General features: G+C 43.8%; 1 protein-coding gene and 1 long non-coding RNA gene across 3 annotated transcripts in view; one reads left to right on the forward strand and one right to left on the reverse strand.

Moving 5' to 3' along the window:
* Window positions 1-871: 871 nt before the first annotated feature.
* ALPK2 (alpha kinase 2) overlaps window positions 872-22,776 on the forward strand; it is a 120,547-nt gene continuing 98,642 nt past the window's right edge. Inside the window, exons 1-3 of the mRNA XM_034995875.1 lie at window positions 872-1,344; window positions 15,969-16,096; window positions 19,320-19,437. Of these exons, the coding sequence (XP_034851766.1) occupies window positions 15,988-16,096; window positions 19,320-19,437 (227 nt within the window). The 5' untranslated portion in view covers window positions 872-1,344; window positions 15,969-15,987. The remainder of the gene's footprint in view (window positions 1,345-15,968; window positions 16,097-19,319; window positions 19,438-22,776) is intronic.
* LOC118004502 overlaps window positions 1,972-22,776 on the reverse strand; it is a 49,946-nt gene continuing 29,141 nt past the window's right edge. The window contains exons 5-6 of one of the 2 annotated variants that reach the window (XR_004677604.1): window positions 13,637-13,724; window positions 1,972-3,922 (exon numbers count right to left, since the gene is read on the reverse strand). This is a non-coding gene — a long non-coding RNA (uncharacterized LOC118004502). Of the gene's footprint in view, window positions 4,935-13,636; window positions 13,725-22,776 lie in introns of both variants that reach the window. The other variant, XR_004677603.1, reaches the window with a different exon arrangement.

The following is a 22,776-nucleotide window of genomic DNA, read 5'->3' on the forward strand; positions in this document are numbered from 1 at the left end:
TGAAGATAAAACTGAGAAACAGAACCCATCAACCGTACACTTCTTGATATTTAATAATTTTAGATGATGACTTTTCATCTTGTGGAAAATGTCATTCCATCCAGGTGTAGTGATGCACACACTGCGCTATGTAAGAACAATCTGCTTTTGAGGATTATACTGCCCAGGACAGAGTGAATATATCCAGTATGTCCCTTTCAAAGTCACCCACTCAGAGCTGCTAATTTTAGCCATCTCTGTGAGTGTCCTAAGAAGTTTCTTTCCAAGCTGTCCGTTTCCAGGTGTGGCACACACTTTTCCAGAGAGGCCAAGTAGTTACAGAAGAATACTTCAGGATTTTTTATCTTCTGTCTTGGATTTGGACAAAGTTCAATCAAAGAAATGCCCGCCTGACAAATTCTACTTTGGTATGTAACACGAACAATTCTTAACAGTTTGATGGATTTGTGGTATTTCTCTATGGTTTTCTTGTGTTCTTTCTCTCTTCTCTTCTTACTACAATAGCCAAAATAGGAAGAGAGAGAATGTGCGTGTGTGTGTGTGTGTGTGTGTGAGAGAGAGAGAGAGAGAGAGAGAGAGACTGAGAGAGAGAGAGAGGGAGGGAGGGGTGTGGTGGGAGGACCGCGACAGGAGGAGGGAGGAGGGAGGAGGGTGGATCTTGCCCTGCTGTGGCTTCTGCGTTTCTCAGAGAACTTCAGAGAACTGTAATGCCAATTCTAAACGAACAACATAGTGCCTCTTCTTTTCACCTCCCCTCCACCCTCTTCGCCCCCTCCGCCCCCTCCATGGGTTTCCTATGTGTACTTCAGTGCCTGGTATTCTTGGTATGAGACCTGCTGGTGTTACTCCGCCTCAGGGTCTTTATCAGACAGCAAGATTCTGCTTTTCTGAGAGGGAAGCCACTACTTCAGGGACAGCTCATCTGCGTTTCGTCAGCTCACTGGAGCTGCATTTCACCAGGCCCCTCTGCCAGGGCCTCCCTGGCGGCCTCGTCAAGTGTCACACCTCCTGCAGAAACAGCCCTCAAGTTTCATCACAGTGATGCTCAAAAATATTATCCAGCTTCAGCAATGACCTAGTTCATTCAAGTGCAAGGGGGAAAATGTCTTCTTCCAGAACTTCTCTGGGCACGGAATTTTCCCTCTTAGGAAGATAGGAGCTTTTCTGGAAACAGACCCAACTGTACTTTGACTCGAACGTGGAAAAGACCCTGAACCCTGTAACTCCTCTGAATCCCCAGTCCCAGGAGCAGGGACACCCAATCAATTCCTCCCACACAGCCTGGGGAGCCCCACAGCCGAGCCAGCCCTCCTATCATGTCTCTTGGACAAAAGGTATTGAAAAGTAAGTATCTAGACTTTGGTTTTTACATAAGGAATGGCTGTGCTTTAAATATGTAGTTGTTTGCATTTTCTGCAATAAGGAACAAAGCTGATGGTTTCCTTATGAAATGGAACAGAAGGGAACAAGTAGGGGCTGTCTGGCATATTTGGCTATCTAGGGTTTTAAAGTGGCCAAATTATCATTTGTAGTTTAAGTCCATTCAGACCCTTTTTGGGAAATGATTCTTTTTCATGTCTGTTTAAATACTTAAAATTGACTCACATCAGGGCTATCTCAACACTTAGAGAAAACAAACACATAGGATGACTTGAAGGAGTGATCTGCAAAGGCTTTGCAATGTAAAATGAAAAACTGAAGTAATTATCCAGGTAACTCAGGCCCCAGATCCTTTTGCCTGAAGTGCTTGAGGATTTTAGTCAAAAGTTATTTCTTGGATTATATGAGTGATTGAAAATCCCCACTTTCTGGGTGGACACAGAATGACACCCGGAATGCAAATTGCTGAAAAGCTATCAGGCATTTCAAAATGGCTGATGGAGACATTCATCAAGTCATTAAATAGATTTGCTTTCCTCTCCTTTCCCTTTAAAAAAAAAAAAGAAAAAACTGAGGTAAGAACATTTAACATGACATCTACCCTCCTGATGAATTTTAAAGTGTACAATACAGTATTGTTAACTACAGGCATGATCTTGTACTCCAATTGTTAAACAGAGTCTTTAAAAATCTAAGGCAAAAAGTCAATCAAAAAAATCCATCGATAAAATGGCATCACTGTCACATTGCATTTGGATGAACACATCTAAACTTAAAAACCACTGATTAAGGGTTTCAGTTACAGACATGTTTCTTTACAGCGTACCAGCTAAGGGTAAATTGAATGAGCTGCTTTGCTGTGAGGCTTCTGAATCAAAATCCAGGATGTTGTGAGTGACCTTCTGAATCAACAAATTAACAAATTCTGTATTAGCGGGCACTGAGGGTCGATAAGCATGTTCAGATCTTGGAAATCAGGACTTAAAACAAATTAAAACAAATCTGGTGCCAAATTACACTGTCCTTTTGAAGTTTTTGCAAAACATTCAGTTTGGGGAAGACTTTTAGGTGGGGTGGAATTCCTGTTTTTGTCACCTGCAAAAACCACCCTCCCCCGATCTAACTGGTTTTTAAGTGCCCCGTGCACACCTTCATGTAGATATCAGCCTATGCAAGGAGGAAGCAGTGGATGTTCTAATCTGGGTAGAGATGTGTGTGTGGCGGGGCAGGCGGTGCTGAGTAAAGTCCAGGCTCTGGAGTCAGATTTCCAATCACATCCTGACTCTAGCACAGTTTTCCAGCTTGTCTGAACTCCAGGGTTCTCATCTATAAAACGAAGGTAGCAACATCCACTCTGACAGGAGTGATGGGGACATGAGTAAATATACCTAAGTATCTGTGACATCCTAGCTTCTCCCCAAAGTTGTTCTTCTCCTTGGTTAATTAAAAAAACTCTTTTTTTTTGCTAAAACTTCCGAATGCTTTCATAATACAAACTATTATAGTGGAAGTGGCACATATTTGACATTGGTGCCACGATTAAACAAAAATAACATAGGAAATTAGATTTTTTGAGGAACTTTCTGTACTTAAAAACAGTGTGTTTGAGAGCAAAACAAAAAAGGATTATATTTTGGAGGCATCTGCAATAAATAAGAAAAACTATTTTCTGTTTGAACATGGTTGATGGTATATTTATTATCTAAAAGGAGAGGTAGAGATTTCTCAACATCATCGGATCTGATACTTTTTAGCATATATCAGTACCATATTGAAATATGAGTTCTCATAATTCATAGGAATGGAGGGTAAAGTTAAATCTCTGCATACAAGGTGATATCTCTGTGATTATTACGAAAATTAAGGCACAAGTCCAGTCTTTTCTCAAAGATTCTAGCTGCGCCTTTCACTGATCCCTTTTTGCTTGGACAGAGACAGAGTGGAGTGAGGGCATGTGAAAACACTCTGAAATGGGCTAGCCATGGGGGCTGAGTGGAGACAGTAGCTGGGGGGGTGCATTTCAGGAGCCATGGCTGGAATTTCGAGGTCAGCGATGAACGTGCATAATGAACAGGATGCTTCCTTGTTCTGGAGTGAGGGCGAGTCAGGCACAGAGGGACGGAGCAGACAAGGGTCACAAGCAGGCCTCATGGAACAGCTCCAAAGAATGTTATCCACATCTTTATTATTGCACTGTCTTTACTGAGCTACACCACAGCTTTTGCCCAGACACATCAGAGTAGCTTGATAAATTCTTTGCTTGAGCTACTGACAGATCCACAAGGAACCCTGTTATTTTGGGTTTAATTCTGCCAAAAAGGAAATCTAGAAATTCAGAAATGTAAAGCAACTTGGGAGAAAGTAAACATGTCATCTTAGGGTTGGCAAAAAGGAAAGAATAAATGCCCAACCTACATGAGAGAAAAAGACCCACAACTCACGTTGATCTTTGCTTGGTCTTCAATCCTGCTCTTGGATAACCAGGCTCATTTGCTCCTCAGTCAGTAGTTTAAGATTTTCCTCTAGTCCAGTGGTTCTCAAACTTTAAAGTGCAACAGAATCCAGAGAGCTTGTTAAAACGCAGGCTACTAGGTCCCACCCCCAGAGTTTCTGGTTCTGAAGTTCCGAAGATTTTGCATTTCTGAAAAGTCCCCAGGTGATGCTGATGGTGTGGTCCAGGGACCCACACCTGAGAACCATTGCTTTAGCCCTTTCTTTGGCCTGTAATTCCTGAGGAAAACCTATTCTTTTCTATCACTAAACTTGCCTCCTTCTCAAGAGATGTGGAAGGCCCGGCCACAATACGCTGGAGTTGGGGTAAATACAAAAGATAAACCCAGGAGTTGTCTTGCAGGCAAACATGTCACAGTGGAGTGTGTCTGTGGGGGGATACTGAGTGTGGGCGGGGCACACTGAGGTAAGCGGTCCACACTTTGGGAGGGGGCTGTTTTTTTCTAGCTGAGGCTCTCAGGGGAGACTTCAAGGACAAACTAGCAACACTTGAGCTGGGGTTTGAAAAGTGGTGGGACTGAACACAACCAGATGGAAGGTGTTCTTTCTGTGTAAACAACAAAAAGCAAAACAAAACACAAAGGGCAGAAAGAGACGGGAGGCAAATACAAATGGAGCTCAGAAATTCGGTTATGTTAGGCATCCCCACAACTTTCTTGGAGAAGCATTCTTTGATTAAGCTCTCTAATCCTAAATCCTTCCCTTCTGCCTGTAGCTTGGCGAAGGCACGTACGACACGGAGATGTGGAATGGAGGGCCAGTGGTAGGAATTTCAGGCACCATGGGCCAGGGAGGGGAAGCTATGGATGCTTTGGTATGCTTTCGAGAAGGAACAATCAAAAATCGACTAGCTTAAGCAAGAGCAACAGTGGGGATGTACTGCTCACACAACTGAAAAGTCCAGGAGTTCGGTCAGGCCCCCGGTTCTGGTTCTCTGCATTTCTGGAGACTCTGCTCTTCTCTGAGCTTTGATTTCAACCTCGGGCTGGCTTTCCACAGTCTCAAATGGTACCCTCCCCTGGGCTCCGCACGCGTTCTTCTTCCTGTTTACAGGACGCAGTGAAAGACCTAAGCTTTGCACTGATTGGATCACCCCTGAACCACTCTCTGGAGAGAGCCGCGTGCTGACTGGCTTAGAGGCAGGTTATAAGCCAATCACTGAGCAAGAGTACTTGACCAATTTGGACCAATCAGGGCTCATGGAGCAGGAAGGGTGAGGTTCCGCACGTTGGTCCCCAGGCTGAGTGATGGGAGAGGCATAGGGGAATGCAGTTAGGAGGGCAAGGGAAATGGCCAGTCTAGGAGGTTTGGGATATACTCTAAAGTCAAACCATCTCTTCCCTTAGTCACGAGGTTAGTCGTGGGCAGTGTGGATACTTTACAGGGTTTAGGATGGGCCTGCTTCAAACTCCAGCCCAAACAAATGAAAAGAATCTCCCACAGAAGAGTCCTGTGTTTGAAGGCAACGAACTCCACGGATGCAGGACTACTCCCCTGCTTTCCTTGGGGGTGATGCTCCTTATCTCTAAGGCACACTTTACTAAAGTCAATTCGATAATGAACGATAAAAATAATTCTTCAGAAAACAAGGCAAGTGGAGGCCAAAACACACAGTTTTCTCCTGAGACCGTCTGACTGGCTGGGGGAAGGATGGTGGAGGAAGGTGGCCGAGGTGACGCTGGCACTCCCCACAGCACCCCTTCCCCGTCCCAGGCAGGGAGGGGACAGAAGGGAAGATAACTCTTTCCGGAGGCTCCCCTATCTGCAGATGCCTGAAATTGCACACCTCTTGGTCCAATTTTAAAATAGATACTCTCCAAAGAGGGACACAGAGAGCCTAGGAGAAAGCAGAGGACAAGAGGAGGAGGAACCGGAGAGAGGGTTTCTTCACAATACAGTGAGGACTCTAATGACACATGCCTGGATGGGACACGGCCTTCAGCCCACCACATTCACCCTCAAACCAAAGTGATGTTAACCGGTTAATCCATGGCAGTTGGTCTCATTAACAACACTGTCATGCTCTGTATGTTGGTAGCATCATGATCTTTCCTTTCTACCCTGTCTTTACCCTGAGAAAGGACCAGAATAAGCCCGGCAGAGGACTATATCCTCTCAACAGAGAGTAAGTTGAAAATCACAATCAAGAATCGTGGACTCTGCTGCTAACAAGCAGTGTGACCTTGGAAAAGTCACTTGAGCTCCCTGTTTCAGGGCATTTTTAATCGTAAAATCAGGGAGGTACTAAACTCTCTCACATGTTTCATTTAACCTTGAGCTCTTTGTTTTTAGCCCTCCCTTAAAGAATTGGAAACTGTCATAGATTTTAAATAGCAGCGAGGAGTACCAGTGGAAAGACTATTCTACCGCCAGAAAAGTTCGAGCAACTTCTGAATGCAGAGCAAGCAGCAGCTACAGCTCAGTGGTCAGCACAGATATGCCAGGCACACTGTCAGGCACACGGAGTTGCTCGCTATTAATATTTAAAAGTTAAATTGTATTTATTAGGTAACATGTATAAATTTAAATTATCCAAGAGGATCTGCAGAGACAATCACTGTCCTTAACAGGCTCCCCACACCCCTTTCCTTAGATACTTGGGCCTCCGCCCAGTGGCAACCATATTACCAGTTTCTTGTGTTTTTAGAATCATTATGTGTATAAATAAGCATATCAGAATATTCTTCTTTTTTGCCTATACAAGCGATAGCATACTCTACACTCTCTTCTGTATTTTATTTTTTTGAGCAATGTATCTTGGAGATTATTTCAGGTCAATGCACACAGAACTGCCTTATTCATTTATAATGCCTGTTGCTGTTAAAAATAGAAAATTCCATTTAACAGATAAACTATAAGCATATTCCTCCCGGTAGACATTTTGGTTGTTTGCAGTCTTTTGCTATCACAAGTAAGGCTGCAATGAACTCAGTATGTACTTACGAAATGTTTGTCTCCTTCTTGCCTCTATTTTTTTTATTGTATGATTTCATTTATATGAGACATCCAGACTAGGTAAATCCATAGAGACAGAATGCAGACTGGTGGTTGCTGGGGCAAGGGGGAAAGGGAGTAGGGGATTTCCTTTTGGGGTAATGATACTGATTTGGAACTAGACAGAGTTGATGGTTGCACAACATTTTGAATGTACTAAACGCTGCTGGATTGTTCACTTTGAAATGATTAATTTTGTTATGTGAACTTCACCTCAGTTTTTAGAAAAATTTGTATAGCATATAAGCAAACCTCTGGGACACATTTCCTTGGTTCTATTTTAAAAATTAACTTTATTGAGGCATATATTGCATATTATAGAATTTACCTTTTCTTTTTTGCTCACCCGCCCCACACCCCTATAATTCACCTTCTCTAAGTGTTCAGTTCAATGATGTTTTTAGTAAATTTATCAAGTTGTACAACCATCACCATCGATTAGTTTTAGAACACTTTCATCACCCCAAAAAGATCCCTCATGCACATTTATTATTGTTGTTGTTATTATTATTATTATTATTATTATTATATTTTTTAAGTAGACTACACGCCCAGCATGGAGCCCAACACGGGGCCCAAACTCACGACTGTGAGATCAAGACCTCAGCTGAGATCAACTGTTGGGTGCTTAATGGACTGAGCCATCCAGGCTCTCCCATGCACATTTATTTTTTTTTTTTCCTTTTTTAAAATTAACATATAATGTATTATTTGTTTCAGGGGTACAGGTCTGTGGTTCATCAGTCTTACACAATTCACAGCACTCACCATAGCACATACCCTCCCCAATATCCATCACCCAGCCACCCCATCCCTCCCACCCCCCTTCACTCCAGCAACCCTCAGTTTGTTTCCTGAGATTAAGAGTCTCTTATGGTTTGTCTCCCTCTCTGGTTTCATCTTGTTTCATTTTTCCCTCCCTTCCCCTATGATCCTCTGTCTTGTTTCTCAGTTTCCTCATATCAGTGAGATCATATGATACTTGTCTTTCTCTGATTGACTTATTTCACTTAGCATAATACCCTCTAGTTCCGTCCATGTCGTTGCAAATGGCAAGATTTCATTTTCCTGATGGTTGCATAATATTCCATTGTATATATATACCACATCTTCTTTATCCATTCATCTGTTGATGGATATCTAGGCTCTTTCCATAGTTTGGCTGTTGTGGACATTGCTGCTATAAACATCGGGGTGCACGTACCCCTTCGGATCCCTACATCTGTATCTTTGGGGTAAATACCCAGTAGTGCAATTCCATGTACATTTATTATTAATCAGTGTTTTTCCCCACTGCCTCCACCTCCAGCGACCATGAGTCTACTTTTGGTCTCCATAGCTTCTTTTCGATATCTTATATAAATGGAATCTTACAGCATGTGGTCTCTTGTGTCTGGCTTCTTTCACTGGAATGTTTTTGAGGTTCATCCATATTGTACCGTGTATCCAAGTTTGCTCCTTTTTATTGCTCCAAAGTATTCTATGGTATGGCTTCATCCCATTTGTCTATCTATTCACTCGTTGGACATTTAGGTTGTTTCCAGTGCACATTTAGGTTATTTCCAATTTTAGGTTATTATGAATACTCCTGTTAAGAATATTTGTGTGCAAGTCTTTGGGTGGATATATGTTTTCATTTCTCTTGGGTAGATGCCCAGGAATGGAATTTCTGAGTCTTTTGTTCAATTCCTGTTTAACTTTTTCAGGAACTGCCAAACGGTCTTCCAAAGTGTCTGTACAGTTTTACATTCCCACCCCAGCCATGCTTGAGGATTTTCTCTATATCTTTGTGCACATTTGGCTGCCTATCCTGTTATAACCATTCCAGTGGTTGTGAAATGCTATCTCATTCATTATGGTTTTTATTTGAATTTCCATGATGACTAATGATATTGAGCATCTTTTCATGGGCTTCTTTTCTTGCCTCTATTTCGCACACACAACCCTAAAATCACACCCAAGAAAGAAAACAGTGCTTGGGGCGCCTGGGTGGCTCAGTTGGTTAAGCGACTGCCTTCAGCTCAGGTCATGATCCCAGGGTCCTGGGATCGAGTCCCGCATCGGGCTCCCTGCTCCGTGGGAAGCCTGCTTCTCCCTCTGCCCCTCCCCCTGCTTGTGTTCCCTCTCTCGCTGTGTCTCTCTCTGTCAAATAAATAAAATCTTAAAAAAAAAAAAAAAAAAGAAAAAGAAAACAGTGCTTGAGCTCCAACAAACCTGGACTCATTTCCCAACCTTGTCACTTGCAGGCAGCGAGAAACGAAGTTTGTTACATCGACGCTTTTAAAGTTACCTTAAGCTTTCAAGTCATTATCTGTGAAATGGGCAAGAACACCTACCTTGGTAGTTTTGCTGTGAGGATTAAATGTGATAATCTCTTTGAAGCGTCCAGCCTGGGGGTTGACACATAGAAGGTACCCAAGACATGTTCATTTTCTCTCCCCCCCCTGGTTTGCCTCCTCCCCATCCACCTCCCCAAATTCCCAGGACCCGTCTTTGGGGAGGGTACTCTTCCCTAACTAACATGATGTCCAAATCTGTAGTAACTCAGATGGCACATGCAGGCACCCAATTGCCATTGGATTAGGCTGGGTAATCAGAACTAATCCCGCCTGTCCCCAGCGAGAAAGCGCTCTGACAGCTGGCTTTCCTGACAGCTCCAGGGGAGCTGGTTCCCCGTTCTCTGCACGGGGCTGAGATTGCTTCCCTGACCCTATCAGCTGGCAACAGCTTTCCTGCTGAGAGCAGCCACACCACCGGCTATCTAAACGGGGCAGATTGGCCGAAAGAAAACTTGGCGTCAGTCGAGGGCTCTAGATATTCAAAGAATTCTCCTACAACCTCTGGCCTGTTCTCTAATTTAAGAGGAAGATATTTGGGTACTTTTACTGATGTTAAACCCAAAGCTCCTGAGAGCAGCTAACAGAGTTCTTACTCTACCATTTAGAAGAGTTTTGTATGTACTCACGTCATTTTCCTAACAATGAAATGAAGTAGATACTGCGATTATTTTAGTTTTACAGATGAAGAACGTCGATAGAGCAAAGGTGAGCTAGGAAGTGGCAGAGCTAAGATTTGAATTCAGGAATCCGGCCCTTCATCACCACATCCTTCTACTATTCTGTTTAGGTCCCCGCCCATTTTGGAGTATCTATCAAAATAAAATATGTGAATGCTCTCTTATTCAGCAATTTCTTATTTATTTATTTAAAAAAGATTTTATTGATTTATTTGACAGAGACAGCGACAGCGAGAGAGGGAACACAAGCAGGGGGAGTGGGAGAGGGAGAAGCAGGCTTCCCGCTGAGCAGGGAGCCCGATGCGGGGCTCGATCCCAGGACCCTGGGATCATGACCTGAGCTGAAGGCAGATGGTTAACGACTGAGCCACCCAGGCGCCCCTTATTCAGCAATTTCATTTCTTGGTAGTTAGTATAGAGAACCACTTATGTGCCCAAGGAAGCATGTAGCAGGATGGGTTTTGTTTGTTTGTTTGTTTGTTTTGAGACACATTTTGTAAGTGTAAAAAACTGCAGCCTGGCTCTAGGTCATCAACACAAGAACACACAGAGTAAGCCTGGTATTGCGTGCTATGCAATATTGATGTCATTGAGCAGTGTTTAAAAAATGAGGCAGCCCTTTATGGATTGGATTGACATTGGAAGACTTCCAACGCTTACTACTAAGTAAGATAAGCCAACTGCCTGGGAAGTATACACAATTTAATGCCATGCATGCAACAAAATTATATATGTATATTTAGATGACTATATACATACATGGATAGAGATTATACAGGTATATTTATATATACGTATATATAAAATAAAATATAAATGTTATATAAATATAAATATATATATATTTAGATGATGATATACATACATGGATAGAAAAATGTCTGAAAGTCTAGCAAACCCTTCCTCTTGAGAGGGTACTGAGTTGGAGGGATAGGGCCTGTGGAAGACTTTGCCTTTAGATGTATTTTTACAAATACAAATGTATGCATTTAGAATCTGTACAATTAAAAGTAAACCAAATTTTTTTCTTAAAAAGGAAGCAGCTTGGGGGCACCTGGGTGGCTCAGTAGGTTAAGCATCTGCCTTTGGCTCAGGTCGTGATCCCGGGGTCCTGGGATCGAGCCCCACATTGGGCTCCCTGCTCAGTGGAGAGCCTGCTTCTCTCTCTCTCCCTCTGCTGCTCCCCCTGCTTGTGCTCTCTCGCTCTCTCTCTCTCTGTCAAATAACTAAATAAAATCTTAAACAAAAAGGAAGCAGCTGGTTCTGGACCCCACAGCTAAAAAAAAACAACAAAAAAACACAAAAACACAAAATAAAATCATGCAAATCTTGTGTTCCTTCCAGTTAGCATGTTACCTCTCCAAGGTATCTGTGAACGCCACCATGGCCCCCTCTGCTCAATCAGTAATTGGTTGTCCACATCTAGCAGAGAATGATAAATCTGTCTTCAAGGGTTCTGAACTTCAGAGAAGCCACGAAACATGAACCACAGCCTGACTTAACTGTCCTTTCTCTTTTATAGTCAGCACCGTGGTGGTGACTGAACCGTCTCTATGAGTCAAATAGCGTGTTTGTCAGAGTTGTAACCTGTGGGACTTCACTGTCAGGAAGCAGTCACCTGGGGAGGAGTCAGAGATGACACATCAGGGGTTCCCAGCGTCACCCCAACTCTTCTTGGCAGTTTGATTTGTCCTTTCTTCCCTTTCTTCCCTTTCTATCCATAGCAGTGGACCCTGGGCATGGGAATGGGAGGAGCCTCGTCTTGAAATTACTATTACAGGTGAATGTTCCACGAGGAGAGATTTTTAGACATTAACTGGTGTATCACTTAAAAAAATTACTGTGGTAACTCACAGCAGAAAAGGAAATTGATGAAACCAAGTGACGTCTTTCCCTGATTATCACCTCGAAAACCAATTATGTAGCAGATTCTCCCTAGGCCATTTACGTAAGGATTATTCTAATCCTTAGAACACTAACATCATCTCCTTTTACAGATGAGGAACTTTGACCAGGTAAGTGGCAGAGCTAGATGTCGATTTGTCCCTGACAAGTGACAAAGCCTGGGTTCAGTCCCCAGTCCTATGATGCTTCCTGATCAGGAGAGATTTCCAGCCTCTAGAGCCCTTCCCCTGCTACCCTCCCAATTGTCTGAGTAAGCATCCTAGGACTGTGGAGAGCCGGGGAGTCATCCTTCTGCCCCAACAGCTGCTCCCAAGAAGGGTTGCAGAATGTGAAAAAAGGACTGAATACTGACCCATGCTACAACACGGATGAACCTTGGAAATGTCGTGCTAAGAGAAAGAAGCCAGTCACAGAGGACCACGTAGCATTTGATTCTGTTTACCTGAAATGTCCAGAATAGGCAAATCCATAGAGACAGAAAGTAGACTAGTGGTTGCTTGGGGCTGTGTGTGTGTTTTGGTGGAGGGATGGGAAGATGAGGACTTGAAAGCTAAGGAGTGGGGGATTCTTTCTGGGGAAATGAAAATGTTCTACAATTGATTGTGGTGATGGTCGCACAACTGAATATATTGAAAGTCCCCAGATTGTACACTGTAAATGAGTGAATTATATGGCATATGAATTCTATCTCATTAAAGCTATTAAAAAAAAAAAGTGTTGCAGAGCTCCCAGTCTCACTGCCAGTCAGATGGGCTAGTGTTTTCAACTGAAGCCACATTTTTTTTTTCAATAATTAGTGCGAACATTTACTGAGCATTTACTTTTGTGCCAGGTCCTGTACTAAGTGCATTACAGGCAATAACTCATTTGATCTTTATAACGACATATAGACCATTTTACAGATGAGGAAGCTGAGGCACAGAGGGGCTGCGACACGCTTACTAACAATGCTAGTAAGGTGTGCAGCCGGGATGTGAACCCAGCGTATCCGGCTCTGGAGCTCTTAACCACCAGAGACACATTGCCACTCAGAAACGATCAACAGATGTGTTGGAACTAGAACTTCTGACTCCAACTTCACTGCTCTTCGTGGGGAGTAAAACCTACCTATGTGCCATGTCCAATCAATATACTAACTGGGGATATAAGATATGTAAATTGCATGGTTCCCATCTTTGGGAAATTTACCAGACCAGCAATAAATACCCCAAATATCTTTATTTGGAGGATGATTCTAAATCTGACTCTCTACGTCTCTTTCTCTTGCCTTTCTTTCTTCCTCCCTCCCTCCCTCCCTCTCCCCTCCATTCCTTCCTTCCCTTCTCTCTTTCCCTTTCTTCCCTTCCTTTCCTTTCTTCTCTCTCTCTTTCTGAAGTTATACTTTCATATGTTTGCCAACCCTTGTTCTATATTTTATATTGAGTTAAAACAGTAGATGAGGTCATGAATACAACTTACACTCTTAGTTGTGAAATACCATAAAAAATTTAAAACTGGACTTAGGTTCCATTCTTACTGCCTTATGCTTACATTTAGCCCTAACATTCTTTGTTCAATAATACTGAGAAATATCAACTTTTATCGCAAGTCCAATCCAGAGCTCTAGCTCCCATCACCTGCTCAAACCTCTGAAATGGATAAGCAAACACACTGGCGTTAACCGAAAAGCTGCTGCTTTCTGCGCATGTTTGTTGGGGGTGGTGGGCAACATTTCCTCAGTGGTGAAAGGACAGCATGTTGCCATTCATTTTCTTGGTTTTCTGAGTACTGTGGGACCCGCACTCATTCTGGCTTAGTCATCTATTCATACAGTAATTCAGCCATACTCACCACGTCTTCTCTAATCATCATCCTTGCACAAGGTGGCTACCATGAACGTTGTCCTTTGGAGTTAGTTGTTTTTGAGACTTCTTTCAACCTAGTTGAGAGCAGTATTTCCATTAGACATTTCTGTGATTGCTAAGTAAATAGTAATACATGTCAAATCTGGCCTTTTTATACCAATTGGAACCATCAACCACCAAACGTACTTATCACATAATCTGGATTGGAGGTGTCTATTTGCCATTTTACAGACGGAGTTTCTTTCTGTTCTGTGCAACTAATTTACCATCTAGACCGAGAGGGGCTTATGATGCTTTTAAATATAACACCTGTTGACCAGGGACCTCATGGGGTCCAATCTTAGCACAGCTGCATTTAAAATGCCCTATAACCAAAACCCACCAGAAATGCAATTCAAGTCTTTATTAAAGAGTGTTAAAATTCAAGTGTCGAGAGGATCCAATTAACAACCACAGAACAAAACTTCTTACAATCCTCCCTTCAGTCTCTCTGGCTCAATCCCGCCCTTTCCACCACCACCCCCATCCCAGATCCCTGCAGCTCATCAGGCTTCTCTCCTTGTCCTTGTGCTGTGTTCCAAACCCAAGTGGTTGTCTTCCTTTTTGATGCAAGCATACTACCTTTTCAGCTTTCCAACTTTCTCCCTGTTATGTGCATTAGCTGAACCTCAGGGCAAAGCACAATGTTGCTTCCTGCACACTCCTCCTGAGGAAAGGAAGGAATTGTATTCTCCGAATATGTTTATCCTGATATTCAGAGAGCTTGGGTGTTTCAGTTTGGGAATGCTCTTTTGTTTTCAAGGAATAACCTTGTTTCTAAACAGAACACCTTGAGATTAAGGAAATGCTGTGGGAACATCAGAAGCTGCAGGAAAGGCATCAAAGGGAAGGAAGAGCTAGTGGACATTCGTGAGCAGAATGTTCCTGGGGCTGTGTCTACCCGGCAGGGCCAGCCTCAGGATCCCACGATGTGAGCCTCACACACTGACCCCCACGCCCAGAAGGGCCCCAGGGCTCAGTTTAGTGCTCTGTTGTTGCCATCTCAAATAGCTTAATCATTTTTGAACAAGGAACCCCTCATTTTCATCTTGAACCTGGCCCTGCAAATTGGAACCAATTCCTAAACGGTTAAGAAACTGGTCCACCCATATGGAGAGGGGTTTCCTCTTCTACAACACAGTTGTGACCATTAAGATCCAGCCTCTTCCACCAAGAGCTTAGCTCACTCCTGCTTTAGGACCCTTGGCATCCCCAGCATCACCGTTTGCAGGTCTAAGGGCCCTTCTCCTGTCCATGCTAAGTGTATCCTACTGAGCTTTGTGGCATGTGAGACCGGCTCACCAAGGTTAGGAGACGTGGGGACCTCCCATTTGGATAGAGCGAAATGTTATTTACAAGCGTGGGGCTCTCCAGAGTGGTGCTAGCACTGTACGTGGAGGATAGAGCGGAAAGGGTCCTCTGCGTTCAGACAGACCTGCCTTCTTGGGGCTGCGTGAGTTGTGCAGCTGCGGGGACGCCTTGCACGCTAACAGTGTCAGCCAGCACAACCTTGAAGGGTGCCCCAGGGCAGCAGCCCCTTGAGCTGCGTGATCTTGAACAAATTGTCGCCTCTCTCTGAGCCTCAGGCTTCCTCATCCGAGAGATGCAGGAGGTGTTAATAACCATTCAGGGAATTTAAAAGAGATGAAATGAAATAACACACCTGGTGACTAATCAAGTGTTAAATGCCTTCTCGTATCAATGAGTACGTGCTTGCTCAAAAATGCTAGCCAAAGGAACAGTACTTTCCCAGTTTCAAAATACCTCCCTCCTGGAGATTCATTTGCACTTCATCAACTCGTCTTTTTTTGGAGGCATGTGTGGCTATGTCCTTTTTTGAGCCCAGTGAAAAGACTTGGAGGACAGAAAGAAAGAAAGAGAAAGGAGATGGCAGTGGCTATCAGCTTAGGCAATTCTCTCTCTCAGTCTGGGCTCCAGCTGCCTTGCCCTCCACTCGGATTCCTGGTTCTCCACTGGGGTGCCCTCCCCAGGGAAACTAGCAATGTCTGTGGACATTTTCAATGGTTACGACTTGGGGGAGGGTTGCTGGTGGCAGCCAGGGGGTGCTGCTAAGCCCGCGACAGTGCACAGGACAGCCCCCCACGATGAAGCATCTGGTCCTGAGAAAACCTGCCCACCAGCCCAAGTGCCGAGACCCAGCCCTCTCTAAGCCAGGGGGCAGCGCCGGGCTCCTTCTCTCCCAAAGAGCCACCGACAGAACCAGGAAAGTCAGAGGAGTCCCGGAACCAATGGTGATGTCAGGGATTTTTGTTTTTCAGATTCACGTGGCATGAAAGGATGACAGACTCGGGAGGGCCCCAGAGGCACACCCTTTGTTTTCTATCGACATTGCTTTCCCAGAAAGTTCCTGAGAAGTCAGACGCTTCGCTTCACTGCATAATATCTGGTAACCGTCAGCCGCTAATTACCTCTGAAATCTCCCTGTGGACCATGGTTTTTGGCTCACAAAGGCATTATTAAAACATCACTTGTGGAAAGGACCTGGGAAGCTTGGTCTGAGTGACCAGTTGAACAACTAAATCCTCTACGATGATTTTTTTTTTTTTTCTGGAGGATTTCTTCGAGTAACTTCCTGGACACATTTTAGTGATCTTTTTCACTTCACATTGTGGTTCTTCATTAGGCGACTCCCACACCTGTTATTTTTTTTCAAATAATACAGTCTTCACTTCCTGTGTGCACAGGAATGGCATGAATAACTTTGCTTCAGATGACTTACTGAAAACTTCCATCACTCTTTCCTTGATATCCCCAAACTGGTTAAATGCATCTCTGGCTGCTTGCGTTCCTCAGGTGGGCTAGTCAGCAGTGAAGAAGTCAAAACCAAGGCAGAGGGTGCCCAATGGAGGAAAAGCAGGGGACTGGAACTCCCCCTGGACTGGAGAGTACATAACCCAGACCTGACCCCAAATAGGCACCCCCAGTGGTAAGAAGGATTTGTTATTAAAAGGAAATAGTAGAAGCAAAATAATAGGGTAGGAAAGTGGTCTCTTGTACCTTGTGGGTTGTTTTCTTTCTTTGATTATGTCTCTACCTTCAAAAACATATAGAGGCACCAGTGCTCTTTCCTGAGGATTCACAGAAAACTCTTCTCCCTTGAGATCCCTTTTTCTAGAGAAGAAGAAGAAAAGAGCCAGCTTCTGAAATGGCCAGGCTTCCTCAGCCGAAGTCGTAATAAAATCTCATCTCTGGTCTGGGTGCTGGGGTATGCAACTCTGTGCTCAGGCTCTTCTACAAGGCCAGAGCCAAGGGCCCCCACTCTTTCTCGGTGTTTGTCCACAGCCATTCAGAGGAGGGACATGCACGAGTCCACCATTGAGCCTTCATACTCGGGCCCCTGTGGCTCCTCAGGAAGCCCCAGTGTTTGGTCATACCCTAAACTTGGCCACCAGTCCCCACACATATTAGCCAGATGCTTGTGAAACATTCTGGAGGTGGCTCTTAGTATGTGACCTGCAGGTAGGCTTAAAAAACAAGGGTAGGATTTTCGGGTGAGGTTTCCAGCAAGTGGAGGAAGAAAAGAGAACCACCCACAAGGTACAAGATACCACTTCCCTGTGCAAGTCTCATTTCTGGCTGATTATTCAGATCTATACTGCACAAAAGGAAAAAACCAGTCAGCCATTAAGAAACTGGGGGCATCAACTAGCCCTGATCAGTCTGAATAAAAAAAAATAGGGGTCCAAGTGATTAGAATGAGTTCCCCAGGCCCAGCTGCATGCATACTTTATATACCTTCTTTTTTTTTTTTTTTAAGATTTTATTTATTTGTGTGTGTGTGCGAGAGGGAGAGAGCACAAGCAGGGGGAATGGCAGGCAGAGGGAGAAGCAGGCTCCCTACTGAGCAGGGAGCCGGATGCGGGACTCAATCCTAAGACCCTGGGATCATGACTTGAGCTGAAGGTAGACGCTTAACTGACTGAGCCACCCAGGAGACCCTATATACCTTCTTAAAAAAAAAAAAAAGAGTCAATTATACACAAAAAAAGGGGCAATTAGATGCTTCCTGAGAAGGAATCTAATAAAACTGACTGAACGGGGGACACAAGGCTGATAAGAACCAATAGAAATGAATTATGATCAACAACCTCCTTGATGGTTTTTCAGGGAAGCTCATTTTTGGTGGTTTAGTCATTTGCCTGGAAGGGACTCAGCCAAGCCACTGGTAAAGAAGGATCCGTCCTTGCACGCAGATCTGTCTGCTCCTGGTTCTGGGGACTGATTAGTCAGGCACCTACCTAAAGGGAGGGGGCAAGGAGTAACAACCACAGTTGCCACCAAGCACATTCGTGGTATTAGCATAGAGGTAGCCTAGCTGGGAGACTCCAAATCAGACAAGACACAGAGAGGGAGACAGGGGCTCTGAGCACGCTCAGGTCCTGTCCATGGTACAGGTCTCAGAAGCGCATGGAGTTCTTCTCTTAGTAGTCTCTGCTACTCACCAAATATCCTGTGATAAATCAGACAGAAACACAAGAAGGATGGATCTAGAAAGTGTCTTGTTTCCCAATACTGGGCTTTCCTCCTATACACATGGCACATTTTGATAGGTTTTCAATGATATGGAGGCTAGGGGGAAAGCTCCTTGCGACACACTGGAAACCTTCCTTCGCCTGTCACAAGGGGTAGAAAATCCCAAGAGGTGAATGGGATTCCTGGGGGTTTCACCAGATGAGTCCATCAGCATCACAAGGGCAGGATGAGCTCCTTCTGAGGGATTAGGCTTAGGGCAGTTCCTGTGAGACTTCCCTCAGGTATGCACAGTCCCAGCCTGGGAGACGCTCACCCCAGACTCTTTTAACCTCAGGAGACAGCATTTGTTCCTCTACTTCGTTCTTCCCTCTTCTGTGCCGTAACATAGGCTCAACTCTGAGCGCTGCCAAAGTATAATTTTCCAAAGGTCAAGGGACTTCCATGCAAATATGAAATGAACACTTCAATGGTTTTTGTTCAATTCTTTGAGTAAAGAGAGAACTGGAAAGTAGGAAATCCTGGTCAGAGGACATTTGAGGAATTAGGTATTTATAGGCAATTTCATAAAAGAATGTTAGGATAAGATTGCTGACCCAGGTAAAACACTGGTCAATAAGCCACGACGTACAGAGTTATTTTTTTTTTTTCTTCCAGGCAGAGATTATTTACTTCTCCATTGGATAAAAATCTACCAGTGTACATGTAACTTCACTAAACCTGGGAATTTTAATCAGTAGTAATCATTGAATTAAACAGAGTAAATTCCCCTAGATAATTCTTAGATGGACCTTTGTCCCCCTGTGACATTGAAAGAAGATACTATCCACATTTTTGCCTCAATACAAGTTTTTGATAATTTTTCTTAATAGCTCCTTGAGATTAGGGAGAGCATCTTTCATTTTGTATGCCTCATCCTCACCCCAGCACCACACCATCTTAGGCACATAGCGTGCTCAGTCATGCTTATTGAATGATGCATTTGAATCAAGGAAAGGGAGATTTTCCAGTTCCCTGACTTGACATACTTTATCATGCTCATCCCTAGTGTTTATTACCCATTCTTGTTCGTAGCTTTAGGATTTGCTTTTCTAAAAATACTTAATGTAATAAGAATATTCTTATTTCTTCATTATCAGGTCAGCCCAAGCCAAAGGTAACTTGGTATAAGAATGGTCACACCATCGATGAGTGTGGCATTGTTTCCAGTTATGAATTCTTCCAGAATCAGTATATTCATGTGCTACATCTCTGTCGGTAAGTAAATGTATCTCTGTGGACGGTTTGCAAAGGTCCCTGCATTCTGTCATGGGCTGGTTGCTATCAGGTAAGGCCAAAAGATTGGCTCCTGTTCGCTTTTTGCATCCTAATGTTAGATGCCATGAGCAGGCGTCAGCCAAAGCGTCCAGCTGAGCTCTGTCTGGTAAATTGTTCACACTCCTCTAATTTGCTGCCATTGATGGAATTACAACTTTATCTAGAATTGTATTCAAGGTGTCCGGGCATTTTCATTCATTCAATGAGCTTTTCATTTAATCTTGTTCTCTCTGGCAAGTCAAGAGATGCAACAGGGTTTTGTCACCGTCACCGAATCTTTCTTGTGTTAACGCTGGAAGGAAGGAGTGGCTGGCCATGATCCCATAGCACACTGGTGATGGTGGAAGGCTGGAAACCATGCCTTCTGGCTTTATTTTAGGAAGTAGTATGGTCCAGTACAGTGGCTTCTATTCTTTTTCATTTCCCCAAGAAGTATTTTTTCAGATGAAATCAGGAAGCTCCACACGTGAAGTAGAGAAACAGAACAGCTTTGGTTGAAGCTGGGTGGAGAGCCTGTGCTCTTGGTCCCCAGTGCTACCGAACTGGTCACGATGTTCCTTACGGGGACTCTGAGGAGCCTGAGCTCTGCAGAGCGGGACAGGAAAATGATTGGTAGGCATGCGCATGTGCCGATAGCCTTGGATCTGAGAATGACAAAGTAAGACTTGGGTTTGAACTCTGGCTCTGCTATCTCCTGGCTGTGTGACCATAGCCAGCTATTGAACCTCTCCAAAACTGAATTTCTTTATCTGCAAAGTAAAAGGATTGCTGAGAGAATTAAATGATTTTATGCCTCTGAAGTTTCTTGCTATGTAGTAGTTGCTCAGTAAACACTAGCTTTCTTATCTTCCTATCCACTCTTTGGTATCAAAGTATGATCAGAGATCATTTTATCACCGAATGATCTGTGAATCCTTGAAATGCTTGACTCAACTGGCTTACAGAATATATAACCTGATATTCAAGACATTCATTTATTTGTCTACTATTTAATCCTTTAAAAAAAGATTTTATTTATTTATTTATGAGAGAGAGAAAAAGAGAGAGAGAGAGAGCGAACGCAGGGAAGGGCAGAAGGAGAGGGAGAGGCAGAGAATCTCAAGCAGACTCCGCACTGAGCATGGAGCTCGATGCAGAGTTTGATCTCACGACCCTGAGATAGTGACCTGAGTCAAAACGAAGAGCCAGATGCTTAACCGACTGAGCCACTCAGGCGCCCCCATCTACTATTTAATTCTTTAAACAATATTCATCAAGCAACTATTATATGGCAGGCATGTTACATAATGCTAGAGCTAGAAATGAACAACATAAGTGTTGTCTCTGCCCTCATGAAACCTCAAGTCCAGTACAGAAGGTAAGTGGTGAACAAATCACTTGCCCTTTTCCCCCTCACTCCCCAGTATCCTGGGAGCCAGTCCAGTTGTCACTTGCTGAACCTCATCCATGGAGTAGACTTTCCTGCCTCTTCAATCCAACTTGGCCCAGGCCTTCCCCTCCCTCCTCTTCAATCCTATTCAACTCAGAATCCATCTCTATGGTTCACAATAATTCTAGTTACCACGGCTCTGTCCAGCCTCAGACATCCTCTGCCCTTTTGCACAGGCCCCCCCTTTGGTGCTTCTTTATTGCTTCGGATTGACAGTTCAGTAGACTGTGGACCTCCTAGGGGGGCAGGAACCTTCTCTGCTCACACTAGTGCGACGTCTAGGGCCTAGTACAGTGCAACATAAATATTTACTAAGAGGATAGGTGGGTGGATGCCTTTATATGTACCATAAATATACATGATGTTAATTTAGATCAGCATTGGCAAACTTTTTCTATAAAGGGCCAGATAGTAAATATTTTAGGCTTTGAAGGCCAAATGGTCTCTGTCACAACTACTCAACTCCACCATCGTAGTGTAAAAGCAGCCATAGACAATATGTTGTTTTTTTTTTTTTTAAGGACGGTTGTGTTCCAATAAAACTTTATTTACAGAAACAGGTAGGGGGCCAGATTTGGTCTGTGGGCTCTAGTTTGTCAATCCTTGGTCTAGATGGTAAGATCCTTGAGTATCTACATACTGTATTTCTTCATGTGTTTTCCACTCTTGCCTTTGTCCCTCTGAGCTCTCAGTCCATATTTCTTTTTTTTTTTTTAAGATTTTTTTTATTTATTTATTTGAGACAGAGAGAATGAGAGACAGAGAGCACGAGAGGGAGGAGGGTCAGAGGGAGAAGCAGACTCCCCACCGAGCAGGGAGCCCGATGCGGGACTCGATCCCGGGACTCCAGGATCATGACCTGAGCCGAAGGCAGTCGCCCAACCAACTGAGCCACCCAGGCGCCCCTCAGTCCATATTTCTTGATTGATTAATTTTAGTCTCACACTAAGCTAAAACATTCTACTCACCTTTTTAGCCAGAAGAGAGACTTAACGAGTGGTCTTTTACTGATGGAATGCCGTTTAAGAATTGAGGTTTGTTATTTATGTTATTTGCTGTTAATACAGGACCAGAAATGTAGGCAAAACCAGTGTTTGTGGGGTAAGGGAGCTAAGGGATGGAGGAATGAGAAGGCCATGATGAAGCCCAGGGGCAGGTGGGCAGGTTAAAATGGGAAAAGAAACTTAGGAAGAGAACTTGAGCTGTGGACGGGGCACGGAGTCCTCATTCTCGTCCTAGAAGTCCAGCAGGGCACTGGTTTATGGTAACAACTGAAGACTTGAGATGACAGAATGTACTCTTTCCAAACTCCTGTTTTGCCATTTGGAAAAGTAGCCCACTTACTGGGAAAAGCATTCAGTCACGGTGCAAGGAGTATTGGTGGGGCAATACAATAATAGATGTGGTTGCATTTTTCTGCTTCGTAGTCAGTGGGCTGGGTACTAATGATCTTTTGAAAGTTCTGACTTTTTACACCCGTAACGTTCTGAACATTGCTGCCCATGAATATCCCCCAGGGAACTTTTAAAACCCCTTAATGCTTGACCTTCAACCTTGACTAATTCAATCTGGACTCCAGGTGATTCCAATGTAATTGCCCAAGGTGAAAAATTCTTATTTATTTATTTATTTATTTTAGTAATCTCTACACCCAACATGGGGCTCAAACTCACGACCCTGAGATCAAGAGTTACATGCTCTTCCCACTGAACCAGCCAGGCGCCCCCAAGATGAAAAATTCTTTACATCCTAAAATATTCACCTGCCAAGTAGTTTGACTTTTACCAGTGTGTTAAATGCTGGTTAGGCAAATGAATTGTATTTTGTGCCAATGCCTTTCAAAGATTAAA

This window comes from Mirounga leonina, unplaced genomic scaffold, assembly GCF_011800145.1.
Source record: "Mirounga leonina isolate KUSES-001 unplaced genomic scaffold, KU_Mleo_1.0 Mir_93, whole genome shotgun sequence".
NCBI classification, from domain to species: domain Eukaryota; kingdom Metazoa; phylum Chordata; class Mammalia; order Carnivora; family Phocidae; genus Mirounga; species Mirounga leonina.